General features: G+C 39.6%; 1 protein-coding gene across 4 annotated transcripts in view; it reads left to right on the top strand.

Annotated features, from left to right (window-relative positions):
* The first annotated feature begins 4219 nt into the window (after positions 1 to 4219).
* Positions 4220 to 26984, top strand: part of GABRB2 (gamma-aminobutyric acid type A receptor subunit beta2) — a 225670-nt gene continuing 202905 nt past the window's right edge. For all 4 annotated transcript variants that reach the window (XM_067566618.1, XM_067566617.1, XM_067566616.1 and 1 more), the window contains exons 1-5: positions 4220 to 4567; positions 5270 to 5387; positions 6283 to 6515; positions 6633 to 6724; positions 7591 to 7658. In XM_067566618.1, the coding sequence (XP_067422719.1) occupies positions 6439 to 6515; positions 6633 to 6724; positions 7591 to 7658 (237 nt within the window). In that variant the 5' untranslated portion in view covers positions 4220 to 4567; positions 5270 to 5387; positions 6283 to 6438. The remainder of the gene's footprint in view (positions 4568 to 5269; positions 5388 to 6282; positions 6516 to 6632; positions 6725 to 7590; positions 7659 to 26984) is intronic.

The raw sequence follows: 26984 nt of genomic DNA, 5'->3' as shown, positions 1-26984 counted from the left end.
TGAAGTCAGTCCTGGGTGTCAGTGGGAATGTGGTGATCTCCACCATGGTATGAAACTTGCAGAGTCATGAGACGCCTGACCTTAAACATACCACTGGAATAGTGCTGCTAATGCACTGCTGCTAATGCAGGTCCTTGCATAAGTAGGTAGTCGATCCTCATCCGTCTTGCATTCAGGATGGATGCAGGTGGGGATGATGCACCCAAGGTCAGGTCCTGTCTGACACAATATATAGGAAACAATTTGAGTCAGGAAAAAAGTTGGTGCAACCTTTATTGACCTGATGAAAGTCTATGACATTCTGTGGCACATCAGGCTGATTGACAAGCTGCTGCAATTTATTCCTTGTTGGCTGAAGGTGTGGTTCAGCCAAGACATTATTAGTAACTGAAGTTTCATCCTGCAAGTGAGGTAGAAAATCAGTCACCTTAAACATTTCTGCAAAAACCTTCCACCAGGGTCAGTTTTGCTTCCCCCTTTTGTTCAGTATACACACATAAAACCTTCCTGAAACATGGACTTCCTGAAACATGAAACTTTGACATCTGTATTGCTGACACAGGAAACTATTTCTGTAAGATTGAAGTGAATCTCAGTTAAGACATGGACATTTTGACCACTTACTTCCAGCAATGGAAACTAATTCTTAGTTAAACTAAGACAGTTGCAACTGATCCATCTTGATCTTTGTACAAGACCAGTAACTGCCATTCCAACCAGTTGTCACGCACTCGGGAGTAAAACTCGACCATAGTCTGGCATACTGACCTCACTGAAAATGAGCAACTGAAAATAATCTCTCTTCTTGTTCCAGCTCAATACAAAAACTATCGGGAACCTCTTGGGGAGCAGACCTTTCGGTCCTTATACATCTATAGCCACCACCATGTTTGCTCCAACTGAATAGTGCTCTACAGTGTGGGGGGTGCAGTCATCAACTCAGCTTGTCAACATGGAGCTGAATTTTTATTATTCGTGGCAGCTTGAATTATACAGCAAATCCAGTTTGTATTGTGGAATCACAAAAATTCAGACAAGACGCCTTAGACTGGAACTGTGATAGAAATGCTATATTCGGGCAGGATGTCTTAGAACTACAATAGAAATGCAAAATCGTTGGCCTATGTTGTAAGACGTTAACTACCTTTGTAATAGCACCTAGCCATACCCTGTCAGATAGATAACAAATGACTGTATGTGACTCGGGACTCACTGGCACCAAAAGAATCACTGGGACATGCTGGCACCATGAGACCCCCACTGTGTGTTATAAGTACCCTATGTGCGGTAAATGACCTGTTAAGTATCAGAAACTCCACTATATGATCTGTATGTAAAAAGGAATCTTAAAAAAACCTATATACGCCATTTGTATTTTGTACCAAGGTGAAGTTCCAGAGATCAGCACAGGGACGTGCTGTCTGGGCTTCCCTATAGCTATAGCTTCCTGTGTGTGTATGTCACAATTAAAGTTCTGCTCGATCCAACCCTAAAAGAGAAGCTGCGTGATCTTTTCCACGACAGTATGTGCCAGTGCATGTACATCTGTCAGACCTCTGATGAGATGCCATTACAGTTGTCTGACTGAAGAGTTAGAGCAGATTAAATCAACCAACATCTCCAGTTGACTGACGCCCCATTCTCAGACAGAAAACATCACTCCGAGACAACTCGAAGATCTGCTCATATCCAGAGGAGGAAACCTGTGGACTGGCATGTGACTCCACAGCTGATCTCTCAATACCTCTTTGCTACGGCAGCTCACGCATTCTTGGACAGAGTACTACTGGCCCTTTACCACGTATGGATCATCAGCACTGCCAGGGAGCTGAAAATTATGTTCTTATAGAGTGGAAGTATTGATGGGAAAGAGAGTCTAACATGATAAGTGAATTCAGGAGCCCATCACTGCACTTGCCTCTTTGTCCACTTGATCGTAGATACTGGACCAGGCTCAACAGACTACTCTCTAGCTCGTCCAGAATAGCCACCAGATTGGCTCGGTTTCCTTTCTATGCTGTGACTGTGAGGCAGTGTTGCAAACAATAACTCATGTGCTGGAACAGTGCCAGCTCAGCATCTGGAGGACAGTTTACAATGTCTCACCTGCTTTGGTACAGAGGTTACCTTCTGGATACGGAACCTCGATATTGAGCTTTGATGTCTGCACATGAGGAGGAGGAGAAGGTGGTCATCACAATGCAGTTTCTACATCAAATAGAAACTTTATACTTCTGCAAGTCATAATGTATGTTGGAGAAAAGATACATTAGATATAATTTTATTGGGGGTGTTAAGTTCTGTTTTTCATATCATTCTTCTTTTATGGCCAAGTTGCCGTAGGCCCTGATCCCATGAACTGCAGCGCACACTCAACTTCCACTGAAGTCAGTGTGAACAGAGGGATCTTGGTTACCATATAGTGTCCTCAGGTTCTTAGATTTTAAAATGAACTGCAGTAGTTTTTAGTTGCTTGTCCCTACTCTATTTTTATGTACAGTTTTGTATCACTGTTTTAAAATTTATATTTATAATATATGCATTAACAAACAAAATAAACTTGCTTTTCTATGTGTAAGGGTGTCACTGTTTTGTGCTGTTATCTATTCAAACTCCAGAGCAGAGTACAAATTCTATATACATTGCCATATAGAACTGTATTCACTTCTGTATACGTCTTGACTCCTCCGTGGAGACATGGCATGTTTCTATCTCTGATGTCATGTGGTAATTAGACTATAATTCTTTCCCTAGTCCAGCACTGAATATTGCCATCCCTGGGCCTTAGATCTTTGTTTTTAATCTGATTTGCATTCAGACAGGAAAGAATGACATTTTTAAAAGTAGTTCAGTATAATAGTAACATTAGAGATCTGAAAACAGCTTAAGAATTTGAAATGTCACATATAGTTCCCATGTAAATTCTTGTGAGGACAAGTCCACAATCCATCCCTTTTACTGCAAGACTGCATGTTTTATCATGTGGTTGCAAAAAAAAAAAAAAAAAAAAAAAAAAGAAAAGAAATGCATATCATTCATAGATCTAACAATAAAAGATTAATTGTACAAATGAATGTCCACCACCTGCTCTGAGGGCCATTTTTCAACTGCTTTGAAAGTGCAGCATCCCAGCTGTGTGAGAACAGATACCTCCGCTGGTTAACATAGATTTCATCATGCAATTAAAAAAAAAATCTTATTTCTCAATCTTGAACAGGAAAAAAAAGTGGCATTGTAGTGTGACAGATTTTAAAAGAAAACATTTTACTTAAGAGTGATAATTTTTATAAATAAATTTCAGAGTTACTGAAAACTCTTCTTGCCTGTTAACCTTTTAGAGTTCATATGTGTGAATTCTCCCCATTGGATAACTCCAATTACCATAACAAGAAAGACAGTGTCCATCCTCTTAGCAAGCATATTACCCCTCTTTTTTTTTTTTTTTTTTTTTTTTTTATTCTGGCCCTTCAAAAATAATTTGAGTCTAATATTTTTTGGAGGAAGCAAAAATAAATAACTATACAGATCACACTGGGGGTGATATTTGAGGGTTGTGATGGTAGGGGCTGCTCAGCTCTAGCTATTTGTCTGAGTATTACACACAGGTAAATAGGCATCTTTTGGAGCGTGGAATGCTCTTTTGTGGTTCTCAGCCTTTTTTCAGTTGCAACCCCCTAAACATTTTCAAATGGAGGTGTGGACCACTTTGAAAACCTTTGGCATAGTCTATAGATGCCCAAGGGGTTGATAGACCACAGGTTGAGAACCACAGCACTAGATTGTGGTAAAGTGGTATGTGTGTTACCTTAACAAACATTTTGAAGGGTAGGTGGAAGATATTTTGACCCCGTACAAGGTTTGAGTCACTCACTAACCTACAGTATTTGAATGTTGATTGCATTTTATTTTTAACCCACCTGCAAAATGTTGTTAAATGGATGCTGGACTTTACAGCCATATATTCAGGTTTTCCTCCTTTGTATCCTTGCTGTTTCTTCAAGGTCTCCGATTCTATACCCCTTCTTCCACTAAGTATTTGTGCTTTTATCCTCCCCTACAATCAAGACTGCTCATCTGTACTCCTAGCCCATACCCCTCCTTGCTACAGCCCTTCCGTGTGTGCAGCCCCTTACCATGCACTTTCCTGATGCAATGTCTTTGCAGCTGTATCCCCTTGCTGATTCCTCGTAGAGCTGCACCTGCTACCTATGATCCCCCTCAATTGCAACTATTTCCCCTACCACCCATCTGGCCTGTGGCTCCTTAATTGTATCCTCTTCCCAGCATGCATCTGATTTGCCCAGGGCAAATTCCTCAGCAGCTCTCATTGGAGCCCCCAGCCTTTCTCGCTCTTGTCCCCGCTTGTTTGGGGGAAAAAGAGGAACTCCCCTCCCAGTCTGCCAAGACCAACCTGTGCTACAGAGACCCTCTGCCGGGACTCGCAAGTCTCCTGGCGTCACGTGGACAGCCGGGGCTGGGGACCGCTCACTCCAGCTTGGCTCTGGCTGGCTGGCGCGCGCCGCAGCCGCAGCTCTGCCATTCTCACTGCTGCGCCTCCAGCTTGCCCGTGGGTTGGGTTTTTAAATGCAATGCATGCCCAGGGAGTCCGGCGACTGGGCCCTCCCTGTTCACGCGGGGGCTCAGCTTCAGTTTATAAAATATAGCCTTCCGTACGTCTAAAAAAAATGCCTAGTCCAGGCAATCGGAGGCGTTTGTTTGTGTTTGCTGACCATGATATGCATGCATGTGAAATGGCCTTTCACCAGGCAATGCGCTTGGTCTGTGGAGTGGGGGGGGGGCATGAGATTTAAAACCGTTCCCCTTTTCCACTGGAGGGTGGGGGAGAATTTACCAGGCATGGAGCTCCTGTCGTTTGCTGTGAGTGGAATGACTAAACGTTTATTGAGGGGAAATCGGAGGCTTTCGAAGCGACTCTTCCTTAGCCACGGTTCACGTCTTTCTCTGTGCAACACTCTCCCTTGTTCCGCCCCCCCCCCCTTCCTTCCCCCTGCAGCGAATTAAATATTTCTTTTGTGAACTGAGAAATTCAAGTGTTTCTGCCTAATTCCCTTCCCTGTGCAATCCAGGCAAGGCGAGGACGCGTGCATACCCCAGATCCGTTCAATGAAGCAACACAGATCCACGGGTCCAAATGGGTATTTGGAGGAGGAGGTGTAAAGGGAGCTACAAGCAGCAGGCAGATTTGCAAGGAATAATTTAAGTCCTCTATTTCCCCCCCCCTTCTCTCCTCCCTCCCTCCCCTGCTCAGGATTTAAATGTCACTCAAAACATTCTCAAATCAGTTTTCTGCTCGTCTCTGCTTTCTTCTGAAGCATTAATTCGACCAAACACTGCATTTCAGCCGCTCTGGTGTTTTACTCAGAAAGGTAAGGAGGGTCTGTGAGTGGAAATGCACCGGGTACGGCATGGTCACTGAACGCCTGGTTTTCTTTGCAGGGTATCCCCCCCCCCCCCCCACCCGCTCGCCAGGCTAAATCTACCTGAGGAATTTGCATTCCCTGCTACAGGAAAAAATATAGCGTGATCCCCTCCCCCAGCCTCCCCACGCTTGCCCATCCTTTCCAGCCATTTGCTGTGCTCTTTAGGAGCCACCCTAAACTAGAATGGGAACAGAACAGGGAGACGTTAGTTTTAATTGCCACCCTTTTCATGTTACAAATAAGCTTGACAATTGCCTGGCCGGTCACGTCATCAGACGAGTCCCTCTCCTCTCCCCCATTCCTCTGACCTAGGAACGGCTCCTGCCAGAAGAGTGGGAAACGTTCGAATCCCTTCTTACAAGAACCTCTTCGTCATCATTTCATCCCCCCCCCCCCGAAGATTACTATAGGCTCAACCTTCTTCTCCCCCGCCCCTTGCAAATCCCGGGTCCCCTTTTCTGCACCTCACCTTTCTCCATGTAGACCGTGTTGTTTCCAGGGAGCATAAAGTTAAGCTACCCCCGGTGTCTGCCTCTCGCACCAGATGCACGATTTGCATTTCCAGGTTTTTTAACCTCTTTTCCCCTCGGTTTCTAATCGGATCCTGCACATGTTTCTCTCTCTCTCTCTCTCCCCCCCCCCCCCAAACCCCTAAACTAGGTTGCAAATCTGCTGTACCCTGCAACTCCTGAAACTTCCCTGCTTGCTGCAATTTATATATTATTACATGTTAACCAAAAGGGCAACAAAATACACTTGATCCTCCCGTGGGATGACTTTTTTTTTTTAAATAATGCATTTCCTTCTTCCCCTTTAATTTTTTTTTTTTTTTTTGGGCAAGGAAATTTGCTCCATCTCCAGCAGCAACCACTGCTCCTTTTGATGTTGTGGTACGCCGTGCGCATGCGCCTCACATTAGAATTACTGCACTGGCCAGAATAAGTTGGATCTCTTCTCCTCTTCACTGAAAACCTAATTCATATCCAAAGCCAAAGGGATGTTGAGAGTCCGGAAAAGGGGCTACTTTGGGATTTGGTCATTCTTCTTAATAATAGCAATGGTGTGTGCACAGAGGTAAGTGAGCGAGAGACATCTCTTTTCCTTCACTTTGAATTGCACTGTATGCTCCCGTTTTACACGAATGGGGAGATTGGATCTGAGAAATAAGAAATATGTGTTGTTGTTTTTTAGTGTCAATGACCCTAGCAATATGTCGCTGGTAAAAGAGACCGTGGATAGACTGCTGAAAGGCTATGACATTCGCTTGAGGCCAGATTTTGGAGGTAATTTGATTGCTTTAAATAGATGTTACATACCCAGGCTGTGTATCCTCTGTGTGTGTTTTTAAACGTGTTGTGGGTGCTGCTTTGGTGTGTATGTTGCCATTTTCTCAAGCTGATCCAAAGTTAAGCCAATTGTTACTCAATTTTCTTAGCACAAGATGCTCTTAATGCGATCACCGAAATCTCTTGTATGTTTGCAATCGGTCTTGTGTGTGTGTGTGCTGATAATTTATTAACCCATAATTAATAATTGGCTTTCTGGAGATGCAAATCTCTTAAGTTTACCCAGCGTTTGTTCTAGTTAGCCTAATGGGTCTGTGACCACAGTTACTATTTTTGAGTACAAGACATGCTGTTAACTGAGACAGAAAATGTCATTTAACCCCCTGTGTGCTGCAACTTTGAACGAGCTGTGTGCGTGCATGTGTGTACTACTCCACAAAGCAATCCTAAACGCCTGGTATAAATCGGTTGAATCTCAGGTGAGATTCTTCTGTCTCAGTTTGCATGTCGCATGTGTCGAGTAGAAAGAGTTAAAATGTGCCGTCCAGTCTCTTCCGCCAGGTGCCGATTCGAACGGGTTCATACAACACCCCATCTGTGTGTGTGCATCGCTATATAGCCAGTGTCTACACAGCCCCCATTATTAACACGTGTGTGCATGTTACATAAAATGTCCCTACCGCCGACAGTCGAGGCAAAGGTGAATACGCTGCAAGCGGATGGTTTCCCATGTAGCCAAGGAGAGCTTGTGTTGTTGTTGTGACCACTCATGCCATATCGCCCTTTGATTAGTCCTGATAACTCTGCTAGGAATGAGTTAAGTTCTTAGAGATCACATTGCGGACCATCTTGTTGGTTTGCAGGTCCCCCTGTGGCTGTTGGCATGAACATAGACATTGCCAGCATAGACATGGTATCAGAAGTCAATATGGTGAGTATTTTGGTTTTTTTACCCCCCTCTCCCTCCTGAAGATTTTGGTGGCAATAAGCTTGGAGACTGGGGGTGGGGGAGGAGAAATGTTTGTATGTTTCTCATCTGGCTACATAGGTTGTGCAATGAGTGGTGCTCCCGGTGATCAACCAGCCATGCTCCCCACCCGCACCTCCAAGATCTGCTGGCCTTTTGTGTGCATTATAAACCCACTAAGGACTTGTCCTGCTCGTTTGCACTACAAGACACTGAGTAGGGCCCGTCTTTGCCTACTGGCTACAGCAAATGTTACCAGTTCCAAGCTGCAGACAGATTCTGGGGAGCGATAATCTGGAGAAATGAAATCTATCAGAGGGGTTGGATTTAGGGTTTGTGTCACGTTACACCCCCTCCCTCCCCGAAAAAATCCCATAAATTAATAATCTGCAGTATAGGCTGTACGGATTATTTTTATATTATGACTCACATGTTCAAAGCTTGTACGGTTTATTGACAGTCTTATTGTTTAGTAGCTAGCACTTGAGACGAACAGTAAGCGCTATTGAGCGAGCGCTTGAGTTTATAGTCACTGGAGCAACGTTAGGCTTGTTTTGCTTCGTGCAAGAGCGCCCCCTGCTGACATCTGGGTTGCAGTGCAGCCGAAAGACCAATTATAATACCCTACAACTAAATCCCCGACCTGCTTGTTCGTTCTTTAAAAGAGTTTAAAAAAAAAAAAATTATTTGCACTTTGTGCCTGTTGGGGGATGGAGGGACCCGAAAATGCTTCAGCTAGCAAGGCCACTTTGGACTGCCTGCAAATTACTTGATGCAATTACAAGACCCACATGCTTTTTCATGTGCCGGTCACTGAAAAGTGTGGAGGAAGTTTGTGAACTGGGTAGAGAACTAGGTCTGTTCCCAGCCAGATTTCCTTACACTTGATCTCAGACTAAATTAGATATGAAACCACACTGTGCTGCTATCTCTTCACTTGTGGATGAGGTGATGGCCCATTTATAAAGAGTTCAAAAATGTAACAAAGCATTGTGCTTTACCTCAGACATGCTTCTCAGATTATGTGGGTGGGAATTGAGTTCACATTAAGGATTTGCTCACAGGCTTGTTTTTCTACCTATTTTTTTTTAATGAAGTAAATTGCTTTTAGACAAACATACACACAGACAAAAACCCTGCCCCAAATAAACCTCTTACTTTGTTATGTAAATCAAAGTTATTCCTGTTTTCTTTGTGTCTTGAAGTTTTTTCATGTCATTTTCGCTCAGCCATGACTGAGAGTTAACGAAAAAACTTCCTAAATACAAGTTTAATTATCCATTTATCTTTGCTATCAAAATAGTTTAATAGTCTATGCTCAATAAAATGATGAAGTTGCTGAAAGGATAATAAGAAGTTAACTAAATCATTAGTGTGTTTTGTTTCCATTATTTGGGGGTTCTAATAAACTGTCAACATTCCTGAAATTAACCCAGCCGAGAAAGAGTTCTTCAAGGGTTAAACTGAACTTTCCAAGGAATCACTTTGCTTACATGTAAATGTCATGGGTCATATTCTGCAGCCTTAACCTTCACTTCAGTTTTATTTGGTTAAGGGCACAAAATTTGGTTCGGTGTCCTCAGATACTTACTGCGGAATGGCAACACACAGACATGAAACATTGTAGTAGCAAAGGCAACATGATAAATGTGTATTAATGAAATATAGAGACTGGAAAGGAGATAAGTATCTTGTTTAAAATAAATTGTCCAACATTGCTGGCACTTCTAACTATACGTGTAAAACTATTTTTCAAAAAGGTTATGTAAGTGACACTTTGCACTGTCTTGGTCTTTTAACAGGAATAAAGATATTTTACTTGGTGGTTCAATGGTCTGATCTGAATTAATACTTTCCAAAAATGCTGTACTGTCTAGGTAACGTAGTCAAGTAGACTGGCAGACGTTTGTTTGTTTGTTTTCATAACTGGAGCTGTTCTGTGACTTACAGAAAATGGTCCATCATATAAAATGGTAACATTAGGCCTAATGAATTGCATCATATAAGGGTTATAAAAATATCAGTTTTGTTTTTGGAAGTCTTGCTAGGTGAGTGCTTCATCTTGCTATCATTGGAGGAATGACAAAGCTCCCAATAACAGAATCAGTTCCTAAGTTTAAAGAGTTAAAGCAACTGCCTAAAATATAAAATAAAACATCTTTACACTGAACTTCTAGTTTTGTTATCATGGGATACTTTGGTATGTTCCATTCAGGAAACAAAGTTGCATTTTATTTTAAGCAGCTTAGTTTTAATTAAAAGTAATCTGGGTAGAACAGATATGGCATACATAGAATTTTTATAAACATCCATTAGCAGTTTGAGAGTGGTGAGTTTCACTTGCTGGAGCTGTGAGCTAGATCTGTGTTACATCCCAAAATCTCTGCAAAACTGGACATTGAAGCCAAACTTTTTTTTTGCATTTAAGAAGATACAGAATCTGTTAAATGATTTCCAGAAATTTGATCTCTCTTGAAAAATGATAGTCACCTTTGTAATGCGACACAACATGCACAATTTGAATATTGTTTTGAAAACTTTATGTATGTGTCTTGAATATATAAGTCTCCTTAATGAAAAGTTTGACTTTTGAAAAACAAGTCTTGTAACAGCTTTGTTAGATAATTTGGCAAAATTGACAGGAGAGTTTGTTTTGAAGAGACATATATAGTTAGTTTTACCAATTACAATTGGCTAAAAGGATTATTGACTGACAATTGTATAAATGTATCTGTGCTTAAATATTTGGAACATGACTAACTTCATTCTTGAAACCACAAATTTGTCTCCAATAATTTTTTCGTCTTTTAGTATGAGGACAAGTTCCTCATCAGCAGTAGTAAGAGTTATTTTCTCAACCTATTAAATTGTAAAATAAGAAATACATAAGAATGCACTTACAGTGCTCTGTAAATCATAATTACTATATGTCCTGATGGATTCATAGTAAATGAGCCTCTAGGAAGACAGGCATACAAGAGAAGAAGAGAAATACTCAGCATATAAAGTCTTGTCTTGCCCTTCTTGAAATCAGTGGGAGTTTTGGCCTTGACTGATAGAATCTCTCTGCAGCTCTCATTACTTCAGAAAGATTCTCATCTGGTTTAGGAGTCCATTTTCCTGTCTGTCGACCTGCTGCTGCTCACATTGAAGTCAATGACAAAGCTACCATTGACTTCAATGAAAACAAATTGTTGCCTATATGTATTTATAGCTTGCACTAATTTTAATGGGAATTAGGATTTTTGCATGCAAAGGAGACAATAACTAAGTTAATATTGGAGTTATCCGAGATCTTCTCATGTTAGTCCTATCCTCTCTAACAGACACATACGCATACACATGTACACTTCCATAATCAGAAAGTTTTTCATGGTAAGTCAGGCTTTGCAGCTGCCTTCAAAATAGCTGCTCTTGTCGGTAACGGCGTTAAAGCTGGAAACAATTCATTTACTTTTGACCTTTCCCAGTCAGAATGTTGGACATATATTCATAAGCATAAATTTCATTTTCAAAACCTCTTGGTAAACATTGTATATATGCTTTACTTTCCAGCTTTGGGCTATACTGAATTAACATAAAAGGAAATAGTGAGGCCTTCAGATAGATTTGTGAGTTGATGGATATCATGTCTATATTTTTCAGGCTTTGTATTTTGCACAGAAGTAAAAAACTTCAGGTAATGTTTTTGTGCAGCACAATAATAACCATAGCTAAGTCCATTTACTTCTTTGTGCCCTGAATCAGGTCCTGTATTATCATTGTTGAATGTATGCTTTGTGCCAGTCATGCTGCAGCTTTCCTTAAAGGTTTTCTGGTGCAGGTGACAGTTGAAAATAAACATGAAGAGGTGTAATAGCTACTTACACCAAAATGGTTTTCCTGTCATAATGAATTCTGTGTTACATAAGATGAGAATGTTTTATCAGGCTCACTGCAATACAGCTCAAGAGAGTTTCCAGGTGTGTGTTACTGTACTTGAATTTCCTTCCCAGCTTCCTTTTTCACTAGTACTAATCAGACTCATTATAAAGATAATATCTCCAGAGGGCTTAATAGTCTATTTTTAAATAACTAACGCTAGCTGAGATGTCAGATTTCCAAATCTGCACCCTCTTGATTAATAATTGGAACATAGACTTTGACATTGACACAGCAACTAAAATTCCTTCTCCCTCCCAATATCTCCATTATGTTTAGAAAACAGACTTTGACCTGCAAATTTGTTTGGAAGCACAGGAGGAACTTTGGGATATACTTTTTCCTCTGCAGTCTTCACTGAGTGTCCTCTATAGAATTTCTGCATTTGTTCTGCTTGTTGACCTTCCATGAATGATATACTGATCTCAAAGGTGAATTTTGGCCTGGAATTAGGTTCCATATTTTGTTTTTTTGTTTAAAGCATTGGAAAAAATGTGTGCGCGCGCAGCTCTTTTGGGATTCTGATATGGAATATCCTAAAAAGAGAGAGAAATGCTTGATATAGGTTTTTAATCCCAAATGTTTTTAAAAATAAAAAAAAAAAAAGTTTTACTTTTTTAAGTGTTAGGTGGTGGTTAACTGAATTATATCTATTAATCCATACTGAGTTGAAGAAGGTGGAATCTAAACAAATGACTATTCAAAGTATGCACTTGGACATAATCATAAAGAGCAACAGCATTACGCAGATATTGGCACATGACTTAGTATGCATGCATGGAGCCAAATTAATACAATAGACTGGTTTGTCTTAGTGGCAGTCATTATGGATGGTTGACTGTATAATCCTTCCATCAAGAAGGAGTTACAGGATACAAAGCCACTGCTCTAGTCCATCAGGGTATGATTCACTTCTTACAATCTGCCGAAGTTTTTACAACAGGCTCTAATAGTATCTAAGCTTTGTAGAGAATTAATATTATTATAGTAACTTCTGTATATTCAATGTGCCCTAGAGTTGGTTACTAAATACCAAATAAGATCTTGATAGATCAAGATGTAGTGAGCCCAGAACAGTGCTGTTGCACTTATCATGGTAGGACAAAGCAATACTCTGCTAGTGGATCTTAGGCTTTCAGTCTCCATCACTAGTGCAGGGTCGCCACCGTGTTCTCTTAAAATCTGCAACGCTTCCTTGAGGTATTCTAGGTAGGGAGCATTAATAGAGGAGCAACAGAAGCTGGCTGGTTTGATGAAAATAGTCTGATGAGGGTTTTCAAACTTCAGGTAGTCAGAAATTGACTGTTTGTGTGAAGTAGGAGCAGGGCTGATGACGGGGGCGTAAAGGGGAGCCACTGTACCAGGGCTCCCAAAAGATCTGACATAAATAATAATAAAGTGAAATTGAATGGGGTGAGGTCCCAGTGAACATGATGTACTAGAGCTCAAATTTCTGTCAAAGGGCCTGGCAGAGAGACGGGGGATTGGAGGGATGATTTGTTCATGTATGGGAGGGAGATGAGACGGGAGTGTGGCGGGTAATATTGATAAGCAGAAAGGAGAGGGAAGCCAGATGAGCCAGGAAAGGGTAGAGCAAGAGATAGAGCCCTGATAAAGGAAAGAGGAGAGAAAGAAAGGATAAGACAAATAGAGAAAGGGGAAGATGGAGAACATGGGGGGGAAGGGGAGAGGAAAGACGAGAGGTTTAGAGAGCAGGAGGGAAAGAGACAAAGAAAATTGTTCTGACTGGCAGCATCCTCTTGTTTACATTCAGGAGATACTGGCAAGGGCAGGAGTGATAGAGCATGGCCATTTCATGTGGCCTGATGTATGGCATATAAACATGAAAATTGAAGCCACAGGTTTGGAGGGCATCACTTCCTCGGTTTTATAACACTATTTGCTCGTTACGAGTTTATTTTCACAGCGTCATGGGTGGGCATGGAGCTGCACGGATGAGAGAATGGTCTTTTCCCAAAGAACTTAGTCTGAGTGTCGTTGCAAATGTTTCTGTAGTTAGTTAGATTTAGAGCTCTTGCACTCCCACAGTTATCCTGACTGCACATCTCTGTTGGTAGTGCATGACTATATAGACCAATGTAGCAACGCCTATGAACACAGAAGTAGCTCCCACACATCTTGCACCTTACAAACAGTCTTCCTGAAAGAAGGAATTTTAGTCTGAATACCAAGATTATTCATTGTTCATTTGAATAGCATCATGAGCTCTTCAGTTTCCTGGACAGAGGGACCTCAAATTTAATATCTTGTGTGAATGATTTAGGGGTGCAGTGTCCTCTCCTAGATCTGTAGTATAAAAACCCAGTAAGAGCTCAAACGATTATATAAGATTTGAATCCATGAGCACCTGACCCAAAAGCGAGAGTGCTGTCATCAGTATCATATGCAAGGGTTAAACTGTATATACTAGATCTGTATAATGTGCATATGTTATAATCTAAAATGTGCATATCAATTGAGTTAAGTGTAAAAATATATTTTAAAACCGAATACAATAGCAAATATGCATTCTTAATATTATATATATTTATGTTGAAATAGTTCCTGGGAAACGAACACCTACGTAAGTAAGAGATTAAAGAAGAGAGGGGTATTTTATTTATAGAAAATGGTCACTTTGCATGTCTACATTCCCTCTAGTAGCTGTCTCCATTACTTGTTAACTCATTGGCTTACGTTATGTTAAGAGAGTTCTCTGTGTGCTGGCCCCAATCTGTTTGATTGTTTGTAGCCCCGCTCAAGCCCCTTTTGTACCTTCAAATGGATGATACTGTTGGTAGCTTCCACCTGTATGCTCTTCCTCCCCTTAAGGGCTTCCTACAATAGACAGGAAGCACTTGTTCCTTCAGCGTTAACAATCAAATGCAAAATATAGTTGTGGTTCAGCACTATACCATTTACTTAAGAAAGAGAGAACCGAGAGAGAGGAAAAATAAAGACAAATATTTACCCTAATGCAGAGGCAGCTACAGGGACGTATGCCACTATGGGCTGGGAAAATATAAGTTACAAGGGTTAAAGGGTGGTAGCCATATTCTTTATGCTATTAGCAGTGGCCCAGTTTATAAACGCTCTTTGGAACTCGCTGTCTTTTGGTGCTTCATCTGAATGTCTGTGTGTCCACGTAGGGCTATTTTAAATAGTGGAGCCCAGACTTTTCTCCTCCCCGCCTCAAGACTACCTCACGGGGACTGAATGTGTTCCCTTTGGCTTTCCAGGATGCGTTCCTCTCTTCTTTGGGGACCAAGGCTAGCACAGAGATTAGTCACATTTTAGCACTTTCACAGGAGCCTGAATTTGTAGAGACAGGCTTTGAGACCTGCTGCTGTATTTTGGTGGTTTTTTTTTTTTTTTTTTTTTGGCCAGGTAGACATACCCAGAGAGATTTACACAGAGTTTCAGAAATAAACTTTACTTAATGCACGTGACCTATAAATCTTGAATCCAGAGAGAGGTGCCTGTTAGTGTCATAACCAGCTTCTATTTAAATGTATGGTCTTTGCATTGACCTTTAAAGAAGATAATAAGTGCCTAGTTCAATGGCCTGATTTCAGCAGGAGATTTTCTTGCTTAAGGAGTAATGAATTGGACCCTACAGACCTGATCCTGCAGTTTCTTTCATGCAGAGGCAGATGTGACCATTCATTGCTCCACTGAAGGCAGTGAGGTTCTGTCTGGGTGCAGCAGTCCATCTTGCATGCAAGAAATTGTAGTATCCTGTGGCTTAAGACATTTAAGTTAAGGATTTTTAATAATACCTTTGTTCATTTCAGATAGGAGACTTTTAAAATGAATGCACTTTCTCTTTACAATGATGCCCTTAAAAGCGACAGAATCCTGATATGTTTTTCTTTGCTTTCCTTTAAGAAATTAAACCTTGGCATTGGACATTTTCCTGTACTGCAATGTTTGTCTTTTTTTCAATAGAAGTTTATTTTAAATTGATTGCTTTGGATTTATTCTTCAGACCAATGGCTAGTGCGAGCAATTTAAAGAGATTGCCTTTGAGATGATCTGTACAACAGAGTTAATAATTACTGCCATCTTGTTTCCTGTTAGCCCTTATCCATAAATATTGTAACTAATTTGGCTCCTGCCATGGAAAAGAAGATGTATTTGTAGTTACCGTGTTTTATGGACAATGTCTTATGTTAAAGTATGGGAAGGCACACTTTGTGCACTTTACCAGTTACTACATGGCTTGCTTTATTTCATAACTTCTCTATTGTCAATCACATCAAATCTTTATAAATCAAGTGTGCGGTGGAATGAAAAATCTCTTTATATTATGCTCTACAAACATTTCTCTTCCAGTTTTAAAGAGATGTCTGAGGGTTGTGTTGGTGCCTCTCCGTGCTGCTAGAGTTAAAAGTATCTGTATTCCATGACACAAGCCTCATTCTTTTTTCATGGTTTATAATTTGGTTCTCAGTATTATCTGGGATGAAACTTGGCATGAAAGGTCTTAGAGCAGATATGATGCTTGCTTGCTTTCCCCAGTGAGGTCAATGGAAATGCTCCTCTTTTTCACACAAGCTGGATATGGTCCCCTTCTGACAAATCCATGAAAAGGGGCTTCTTATCTTTGTTTTTGTAACACCTCTTTAAAAAAATAAAAAATGTCATCCTGTTACATTTTAAGCAGTCCTAAGCACTTAAAACAAAACATAATAAAATGCCTGAGTTATTAATGTTGAAAAATTGGCTATTGAGGATTCACAGAAACTTGTAATAAAAAAATGCATAATTATATTAATATTGTATAAGTGTCATACCATGGGTTGAGAAAAAGATGCACAGCGCAGAAGAAGCCTTTGTGTTTTATTATAATTACTCTTTAGTATGCGTCTATGAGCATTCACACCTCACTTATTTTAAACAGCGATATTACCAAAAAAGAGAGAGAGACCCGCACGTGTAGAGATAATAGTGACCATTAAGATGATGATAGAACATTAAGGGAAATACTTTCTCATGTGTGGATGATCATTTGGAGTTCCACCTGTGGCTAAGGGCCAAATTATTAAATGAAAGTTCCTAAATTTTGTCTGCAAAAAATAGACGTTATTTACATTTGCAAATGGCTAAGTCTGTTGAAGTCAATGGATAGCCTCCTATTGGTTTTGGATTGGGCCCTAATTGCACATCTAGGTACTCATTTGGGGACCAGATTCTGGTTTTGCACATACAAATGTATATGCCCATTATAATCCACCCTTTACTGAAAATTTGGTGTTATGGTCATAATTCTGTCCTCAAAGACACAATTTCAGACACTTCAGTAGGATGGCACCACTCTGACTGAAAGCAGAATGTGTACATTAGGTCTTATTTAGGCTCATGCAGTTTAGAGGTAATGTTCTGAATCCTTCCTGCATCGTCTGACATTGCTTGCGGAATGAACAAGGCTCTGCCATCCCTATGTATCCTCGGCTGCTCTTTTGCATGTCCTCTATGTTAAGTCCTGTAAGTTTTCCCTTGCTAAATACTGTTTGACAAAGGGATTCTTTTGGTCAGCCCCTTTTACGTGTTCCTCCCACAAAACAGCTATGGTAATGGAGTCACTCGTGAAAGTGCACCTGCATTCATGTGAATTTCTCTTGTGAGATTTATTATTTATTTTGATCAAATAGTTTGAAGACCCCCTGTTGTATAACGGCCAAATTCTGCTCTCAGTGATACCTCTGCAGGAAAATTAGTGGAATCACTCTGGATATACAGCAGTGTTGCTGAGAGAAGAATTGAGCCCTACTTTCTTTTAAACAATTCAGCTTTACTCTTTTGCAACAAGGTTAACACTGAGTCTGCAAAGATATGTAGGATGGTATATTGGAATGATCTTATGAATGCATATTCAAAGACATGTACTTTGTAAATATTCTCCTACCTATATTTATTCACTTGCATAATTCATTAATGCCTTTTATTGAATATAGTCACATCTAAGCAGCAGTTCAGATTTCCATATTCTGTCTTCCCCCCCAAATAAGATTCAGTGACAACCTGCTTTCAGTGGCGATTCGACATGAAGACATTTAGATAGCAGCAGGGACAAGTCAGACAACAGAAGTGAAACAAAGGGCCATGGTTGGCATAATTGAAATGTGAAAAAAAAGTTTTGTGAACTAAGAAATGTTTTGGAATTTTTATCTCGAATTTTCTGGTTTGAGTTAGTTTGAAAACTGCAGCATCTTATGGGCCAAATTTTCAAAAGTACTTGCTGTGCTACATAGCCATTATTACATTTGCAAATGTCTGAACCCATTGAAGTCTGTGAAAAGTCTCCTGCTGACTTTGATTCAGGCCCTAATTGCCCATTAGGCACACACATGGTACCTAGTACTCTTGAAAACTGGCCCACTTTAAGTGCCTGACTGGGATCTGAACTCTTTTGGAAACCTGTCCCCAATTGTGAGTGTTGGTTTTATGAAAAACTGACCCTTTAATTTTATTCTGTATTTTAGGGAGTTTAAATTGTGAATTATTTAGTTGAGTCATAGACCCATTCTAGTCTGAGTGGTAAAATATGACTTTAGGCTATGTAAGTGTTGTATTTAGGCTTTTTAAAAGGTGTCTTTAAAATTAATGCACACTTCATCACACCCAGTTAGGCAAAGGAGTGAAATAGCTTGAAGTCATTATTATGATCCATAAGGATAAATACGTATTTTCGTTTGCATAGTACTTAGTACCCAATAGTCCAAAAGTCTTTATGGTTCATTGTGTAAATCTATAGTTATGTTCTATTTTACAAAGTATATTTTCGAATTAATAGACCTAGTGCCTCCAAAGGAGTTGTTGCAGATTACTGTGGAAATTCTTCCTGTTTCAAGGACTATTGACTCAGTAGCCTCTATTGGCTCCCTTGGAGCTGTCACAGTGATTAGCGTTAATCTGTCTTTGGCACATATGCACTGAAAACATCGATACAGTTTGAGTCCAAATTAGTTTAATGTGAAGTAAGTGGATTTTCTAAATAAAATATTTCAGAATTTTTTCATATTTTATTTTTTTTAATTTGTTTTAAAATTATTTTATTCTTCTAGTTAAGATAGGGATAGGGGAAACAGAACTAAATATATATATGAATGTCATATTTACAAATGAAATGCAACATATTGTAATCAACTGCATCACTATTATACTAATTTTGTAACTCCACAAACAATCAAAGAAGCCCATCCAGAACTAGCAGTTTCTTTTAAGCAGTATGAAATCATCTCTAATTTCAAGAGAACACTCATTCCATTATACATGTCTGTAGTATTTAGCTGTGTATTTTTTCACGGTATAGAATGCTGGTATGAGAGATCCTCTAAAGAATTGTTTCTCTGACAGAATCAGGGAAGAAATGTTTGTGTCTGGAAATATATAGATCCGTAGGTTGCTTGGGATAAAATACTTTAAAACTTGTTCACACAGACAAATGACTTGCAAAATTACTCTTTTAAAATGTAATAAAAAGTCCTTTTTAAGATTTAAGAACGTTTGTAGAGTTAAACATAGCTGAGACCTTTATACCAAGTTTCAGTAAGGCTATATATATTACCATGGCTGATGTATAAGCCCCTGAAAATAGGTTCGTAATGGAAATGCCAGGAGACCCTTAACTATAATCATTCTTGTTAGTGTAAATGCCTAGAAATGAATAAAGTTTTCATTGATCTACTATAATGCGACAGAAGTGACTACTCTCAGGGAAATCCATAGTGATTCCAGTTACCATAGGAAATTAAGTTAAATGTTATTCACCCTGTGCAAAGGACTCCCACAGCGCCTGTGTATCACTCAGATCCCTTGTAAGCCTTATTTTGAGGTCTTAATGTGGTGCAAGGCCTTGTGCTGACTTTGCAGGGGGCTGAGTTTCACCCTGTGTGCCTAGAACAACATTTGGAGTGACCAGGTGACTCAAGATTCCCTATGTGAGATGGCTCCTTTCATTTCTAGGATATTAAATGTGAATCTGAACTAGGTCAGCAGTGTCCAGAATTGTAACTGTTTAATAGCAGCTCAGTGTCTTTTTGTGAAGTCCGTGAGTGGTCTCAAGACTTGCTGTTAGACAAATGACCATATCAGAAAAAACACGATGGCCATTGTTGGCAGTTTCAGTGGAGAGTCGTCAGGAGACAAGAAGTCTTGGCATGGACAATGAGGTATTTTCTCACTACTAGGGTTGGTTCCTTTGGGTGTGTCTACACTTAAATCACGACTGTGGCACAGCTGCATTGCTAGCGGAAGGGCTTTTCCCATCAGCATAGGTAATCTGTTTTCCTGAGAGGTGGTAGCTCAGTTGATGGAAGAATTCTTCTACACTAACTACTTGTGGTTGTTGCCAGTGCTAAACCTGTTTCGGTAAATGGAAGACTTCAGTCTCCAGCTGTGTCTTTCTGGCATCTTCCACCACTTTGAATAAAGTAATACAAATGAACGCTCTTGTTCTGAGACATAAGACTGAGCTAAGGTGTATACTAATGAAAGGACTTGAGTGTCGAATTTAATTTTGATTAACTTTTTAATTAGATTGACTTTTTGAGAACAGAAAGATATCAGCACTTGATATGTCACTTGACATTTCAGTGATGAGACATCTATGCTGCAGTATACAGTGACTAGATAACCATCTCATAGCTCACTAAAGGCAGTAATTATCAAGAGCACATTCAAAATAAGAGATTTCTATCAAAATAAAGATCTTTCTTTGTGGGAAAGTGTTTGTTTCCACATTTATCCACTTACGCCAACTGTATAAGCAGATATTTTACATCTCCTTAGCTTTGTTCACTGAGTAAGCCTTATGAAAAACAAGAAAAGATTATTTTTTCACCCACATAATTTATGGAGAAGAAAGTACAAAATGAGAACACACATGCACATGAACACAGGAGCAGGGGTGGAAGCGGAATAAAAATATGCTGATGTTTTTCCCTGTATACTTTGACATAATTCGTATCTACAGTTATTCCTTTCAATATGCATTAAAAGACAATGACAACCAAAAAGTAAAACTGCATGGAGATACCAAACCAAAATACACTAAGAATGATTATATTTTTGCTGTCATGCAGTTAATTAAATAATATATTGACTGCAGTATAGATAAACATTTTATCATTCTCTTCATTATTCAGGAAGTGAAATATTTGGAGAGAAGGGGGAAAGTTGAATTAATGTATCTCTGTTTTTGAATAATTCTTTGACAATTTCACAATGTGCAGTAGTGATAAAAAAAAAAAGCTAGCAATGTTAGAAACTGATAAGAAAGGGATAGAAAATAAGATTGAAAATATCATAATGCCACTATATATATCTATGATGTTCCAACTCCTTAAATACTGTGTCTAGTTGTGGTCGCCTGATCTCCAAAATAATATAATGGAACTGAAAAAGGTTCAGAGAAGAGGAGAGATTAAAAAAGGTTAGTGCAGTGATGTTGTAGGCATGTTGGTCCCCGGATATTAGAGAGACAAGATGAATGAAATAATACCTTTCGTACTGGTATTTATTATTAATTTATTTATCCAGTAAAAATTATCTCACTTCCCTTCTCTTTTAAAAAAATGAGGGTTGTCCATCTTAGAAAAGAGACAATTGAGGGATATGACAGAGGTTTATAAAATTATGAAAGGTGTGGAAAAATCGACAAAAGAAGTGTTGTTTACCCTTTCACACAATACAAAAATCAGAGGTAATCTGATGAAATTATTAGGCGGCAGGCTTAATACAAACAAGAGGAAGTACCTTTTTTTTTACACAACGCACAACTAACTTGTAGAATTTATTGCCATGGGATGTTCTGATGGCCAAAAGTATAACTGCGTAAAAAAAAAAAAAAAAAAGAACTGGATGAGTTCATGGAGGAATGGTCCATCAATGGCTCTTAGCCAAGATGGTCAGGGGCAACCCTAAACCTCAGACTGCCAGAAAATGGAAGGGGCAGATAGGGTGGATCATTCCAACTGTCCTGTTCTGTACATTCCCCTGAAGCTCTAGTTGAGTCACTTTCAGAGACAGGATATTGGGTTATATGGACCATTGGTCTGATCCACTATGGCAGATCTATTGTTCTAAGATATTAGGGGGAGGAAGAGAAGTATATTCCATCCTATGTAAGAGTTTTAGGCATGGTGGGAGTACTAGATTTGGATTCTTCAAACCTGAACCTGCTCCTGGGTTAGATACAAAACTGGAACTGTTCCTATTTCAGTTGAGATGCAGCTGAAATCTTGTGAGAACACAGATCTAGTCTTCATCTGATTTTGAATCTGAACCTTTGCCTATTCCTCACCTACTAACAATTGCTGCTTCCTTGTCCCAACTCCAAAATATGACACACACAAAATAAGTCGAATAGCCAAAGGTTATTTGGCATCATGTCTCTCAGTGCAATCAAAACACATCTATTATGCATTTCTGTTTGAGGGTAGAATCTGCAAAAGATTCAGCCCTCTTGTAGAAGCAACATTTCTCAGTGCCATATGGGACAGCTGTATCTGAGTTTTTGAATTTCAAATTTTCAGCAAAGTAATGTGCATTCTGAAGATGGCATGATTGATCTCAGTGAAAAAAGGGATATTACAAACTATCCATGAGTCTGTAACCATTGTAACTGAGGATGTGTGGAAAACTTGGCGAAGTCCTGGTGTGACAATATAGGGGCATGAGTATACACCTGATTGTGCTTGTGGATCTCCCATTGGAATGCACAAGAGTTCTGTGTGCAGAGTAGCTTCACAATCGGGTCTGTAGTAGGAAAGGATGGTCCTGATGGTGTTAATTTTGAAGTAAAAGGGTGAAGCTCTAGCAATGATAAGTTGTCTGTCACTATCAGTAGCTGAGTAGGTTGGGTATAGGGAACCCAATATTAGATCAGACTAACTTTGATTCAGTTTAATAGCTCAGAAGATCATTGAAACCCCCTCATATAGAGAGAGACTTCACTGACATAAAAGCTCTATCACGCTGCTTTCTGCAAGTTCCATATCCTCCATACCCAAACACCACAAGCATGTCTCCCTTCTAGAAAACAGTATAAGCAACGTGCCTAATCCAAAGTCAATTGATGTCAATGGAAAAATTCCCATTAACTTCAGTGGGCTTTGGATCAGGATCAGAGATTCTCTAATAAACCAAAATCACAACACCTGCAGGTCAGCAAACCAAACGCATTATTTATTGGGATGTTTTCCTACAGATAATGCAGATTAAAGATGTCTGCAGTCAGCCCGTAATTTATAAGGTCGGCTGTTAAAGTGAACTAACCAATCAGTACAAAGAGAAAGGGAGTAGACCACATTGTTCTCTGTCCCAGCTCTAAAGTAAAATTGGGATGAAACAATCTGTTTAAGCTTTGTCCACAATCCCATACTCCACTTGCAATTCCACAGTAGCTTCTGTATGTTTCTGATAAAATGTTCAGTAGTGAAATAGCTAAAAATGTTTACATTCACGTTTTGTTAAGCTTGCCCCAAATATTAAGTCGAGTAAAAGAGTTACAGTGCTTTGCCTGGTATGAAACAGAAGGAAGACACGTACTTAGTTCTTCAGCAATTTGTCTGGAGTGGTCACAAATTTATTGATATGAAACTATGAACAACAGAGGGAGACAGTTCTTGATAGTGAATTAATTCTTGGGATGGAACATTCTTTGTTTCCATGACCACAAATCTGGGGACCCCACAGCCTCATAAACACACTAAATTTGGGAGGGTTTGTGTCCATTCCTCCCATGTGAACTGGTACTTTAAATGACTCCCTTTTTCCCATTTCTCTTTCACTGGCCCAGGTGAGCAATACCAGCTTAAAGAGCTGAGCTTAATTAACAATTGTAGTCAAAATATTGTATCATAAAAATTCTTCTCTATTCTTAGTCAGGCATTTCTAGAAAGAGACCAAATTTCTCTTAGATTAGCTTGGTCATTTAGGCCTAGATATGTAGGACTGGTGGGGAATTGATTTGTGGGGTTAGGTTTGAGGAGGTGGGTGGATGTGATGTTGAGGAGTTGGAAGGAGTAGGAAAGATATGATAGGTCAAGCGGAAGGTATGGTGGTAAGTCTGATTTAGTAAGATAGTAATACGAGATTTTCTTACATGAATATGAGTGTAGGCATTGTTTAGACATCCTATTTTAAAATGCTGTTTAAAAATAGCACTCAAGACAAACAGCTAACATCTGAATAGATAAAAAGCAAATTCAGCACTGGTAATTGAGTGGAGTAGGATATTTATAATACATTATTTGGTTTAATCATGATGGGTTTTATAAGGTAGTGTAGCACAAGGAATTATTTTGCACATCTTAAATTTTTTTTTATTTTATTTTTTTGCATTCAAGAAACCTAGAAGAGCTCTGTGTTTATGTATACTGGCAAGGTAACCATAAAATTTTATGTTCAGAGAGGTTTCTAAGGCACTCTAATTTTTCATTATTATGCAGATACCTTCAGATAGATCATTTTTAACACTGTGTAAATGGTTTGGATCATCTGCCTTCATCTTTAATTGACTAGTGTCTACTTAAAGACTAATGAAACTTCAGGAATGATGATTGATGGACAGCGTAAAACATCTGTTACAGCATAGAACAGTGACAAAGAACTAACAATTGCATTTTTAGTGCCTTAAATTGAATTTAAACAACAGGCACTTAACTTTGACAAGAGACCAAAAAAAAATCTAAGATCCATTTACAATGTGTGTGTTAAATTAAGCCAGTACTTTCTTGAAATCAGGGCAAAATAAAATTACCTGTTTAGATTTTTGGGTGTTTGTTTGTTTGTTTGTTTTTGTCTTCTGAGAGCTACTTATTTTTTCCTCTGAGGGAAAACTACATAGGAAAACATGCTTGGCATTAGGATTACTGTGCTACAAAATTAGAAATTAAAGTGTCCATATGGCATGTTCTCAATTCCTTACTTATGGGCGAGGTGGTGTTGAATTATCATTCTTTATTAGAATGTTAAGCCATCACAACTGGCATTAAATCATACTCTTTTTTTCAGTTTCAGCACAGAGGCCAGATGATGGCATAAAATGGGACAAGAGACTGAAATATTACCCCTAGAGAAAGCCTTCCAGGTCATGATTGAGGCCCACTGGTGGACAAAGTGCAGAAGCTCGCAAGGTCATGGGTTGTGGGAAGATGAGGATGTCTCTCTTTGGGCTGTCAATCTTGTACTTTTCACAAACACTAAATTCACAAAATCAAGAAAAGATATCTTACATTCATGGGTTTGGGGTTTTTTTAAATGTAAAAGCTCCAAATTCTGATTGTTTAGGATAAGTTACAAGGTCACTTTTTGGGGAGCAGGGGGGAAGGTGCTCTTGGCCAGCCACAGGCAAACATTTTTTTCTTCCATTTACTTCCTTTGTCCTGCTCCACTTCTCATCACACTCAAACCTGTCCCCTCCGGCTCCCAACTATACCAGGGCAAATCGAGCTCCTTGGATCACAGCTCTGTGGCATGCAAGTGTTTCTAGATCTCAAGCCAGCCTACTGCATCCTTCATCCTGCCTCTGTGCATCAAAATCACAACAAGTTCATGCTGCATATTACGCCTTTTATACTCGTGGGATGGGTTTTCTATGAAGTCCTGGCTGATTTCCCGTGAGACCTAATGTTGGACTACCCTTTTCCAAGACTTTGTTTGAAATAAATTAAAATGTGGTTAGCCAGAAGCATCTGTTGATGGGTAGTAACTAGATGGTTGTTAACATGAGTTGCTGTGAATGGCTGGATGTCCTGCATGCAATTTTTTAATTCAACGAGACTTTATTGGCACAACAAGCTATACAAATGTTGCCAAAGTATAAGAAAGAGACCTGTGAGGTTTAACTGTCTGAGGTATGAGCCTCCATGGTACGGCTATACATTGTTTAGGGGTTGGTCTCTAACTGAAGTATAGACATATCCATAAACACCCATGGCTGGCCCGTGCTTTGGGCTGTGAAGCTGTTTAATTGTAGAGTAGACCTTTGGGCTCAGGCTGCAGCCTGAGCTTTGGGACCCTCCCACTTTGCAGGATCCTAGAGCCTAGGCTCTGGCCTGAGTTCAAATGTCCAAACTGCCCCTTACCCTGAGCCCTGTGAGCCTAAGTCACCTGGCATGGGCCAACCATGGGTTTTTAATTCCAGTGTAGACATGCCCTCAGTCCATTTTTCAGCAGTATCCTTGCCTCATCTGGTGGCAGATTGCTGTGTACCATGTTACCATCTCTGTCATTTGTCTTCTTTCTTCCAGGGTCAGGCACAGTTTTGCCTCATCACTTTTTTTAAGAAAAAACTATTTGTGATTTCTGATCATTGAAGGAAATGTCTCTCTCACACTTTCTTGTATTTGGGATAGTGCAGTAGAAAGTGCATCTTTGTCTGTCACATTGGCTGCCTAGTCATTTCTCACTGGTTTGGAGTGTGCTTTGTGCCACCCCGTTTCCACCTCTGGTTTATGATTATGGATTTTGTATTTGGTGAGAGTCTGTTTTCATTTTTCACATTTCATTGTGGTGAGGTAGTCTGCTAGCATTCGGTGAAATAGTCTGCTGGTATGTTAGTTCTGGATAGAGATCTGTAGCAGTCTAGCTTTTCGTTGGGTTTTGGTATATTCTTCCCAATGACGCATGTATTGGTGTTGTAGGTAGTGGTCAGGCATCTTGAGGATTTTTCAATTTCAGGCATGGTTGTTTGCCCCCTTGGTCAAAAGGTTGGATTTACTAGGCTCAGAAAGTAATATGTAGGAGTGGATCATCTTCCATTTGGATTTAAATTTTGATTTTTCCAGTGCTTTTTGTTGGAGGAAGCATATGTTGCTTTGGTTGAGATGGCACCAGAAGCTGAATAATTTTTCCTGCATATTGATCCAGCAGGGAGTATCACCCCTGGTCTGCTATGCAGCCTCTAGTACTGGAGTTCCTGAGCACATGGAGGGTTGTTTGCAAAATGGTAGATACAGGATTTCTGGTAGGGTTTTACCCCAATTAATTATTAAAATTAGGGCCCCAGATTTCACACCCATATTATTCTTCCATTAATAGAATGGGTTGGATTATTCTGTTGACTAGTTTTGGTAGTAGTTTTATTTAGGTCATATATAGCGAGTGGTTCTATTAGGCCCTAAAAGGCCCACAGAGCTTATTTTCTGTCATGGTTTGGTAGTCTGTCTAAAGCTTTTTGATGCACTTCTTATGAGGCTTAGGCATGTTTAATTTAAGATATGTTCAATTTCAGTGACTCTGTAAATTAGAGACATAAAAATCTGATTCGGTTAATTGGGGCTTTTTCTGAAATATCATGATCTTTGTTTTTTCCTCAGTGACTTGTAGGGTTTCATGTATTACAACAGGATTCTAGAAGGT

The sequence above is a fragment of the Emydura macquarii genome, unplaced genomic scaffold (assembly GCF_026122565.2).
Source record: "Emydura macquarii macquarii isolate MOO-44397 ecotype Brisbane River unplaced genomic scaffold, CSIRO-AGI_Emac_v2 contig_2768, whole genome shotgun sequence".
Taxonomy (NCBI): Eukaryota; Metazoa; Chordata; order Testudines; family Chelidae; genus Emydura; species Emydura macquarii.
This window is presented reverse-complemented; position numbering and strand designations above follow the sequence as displayed.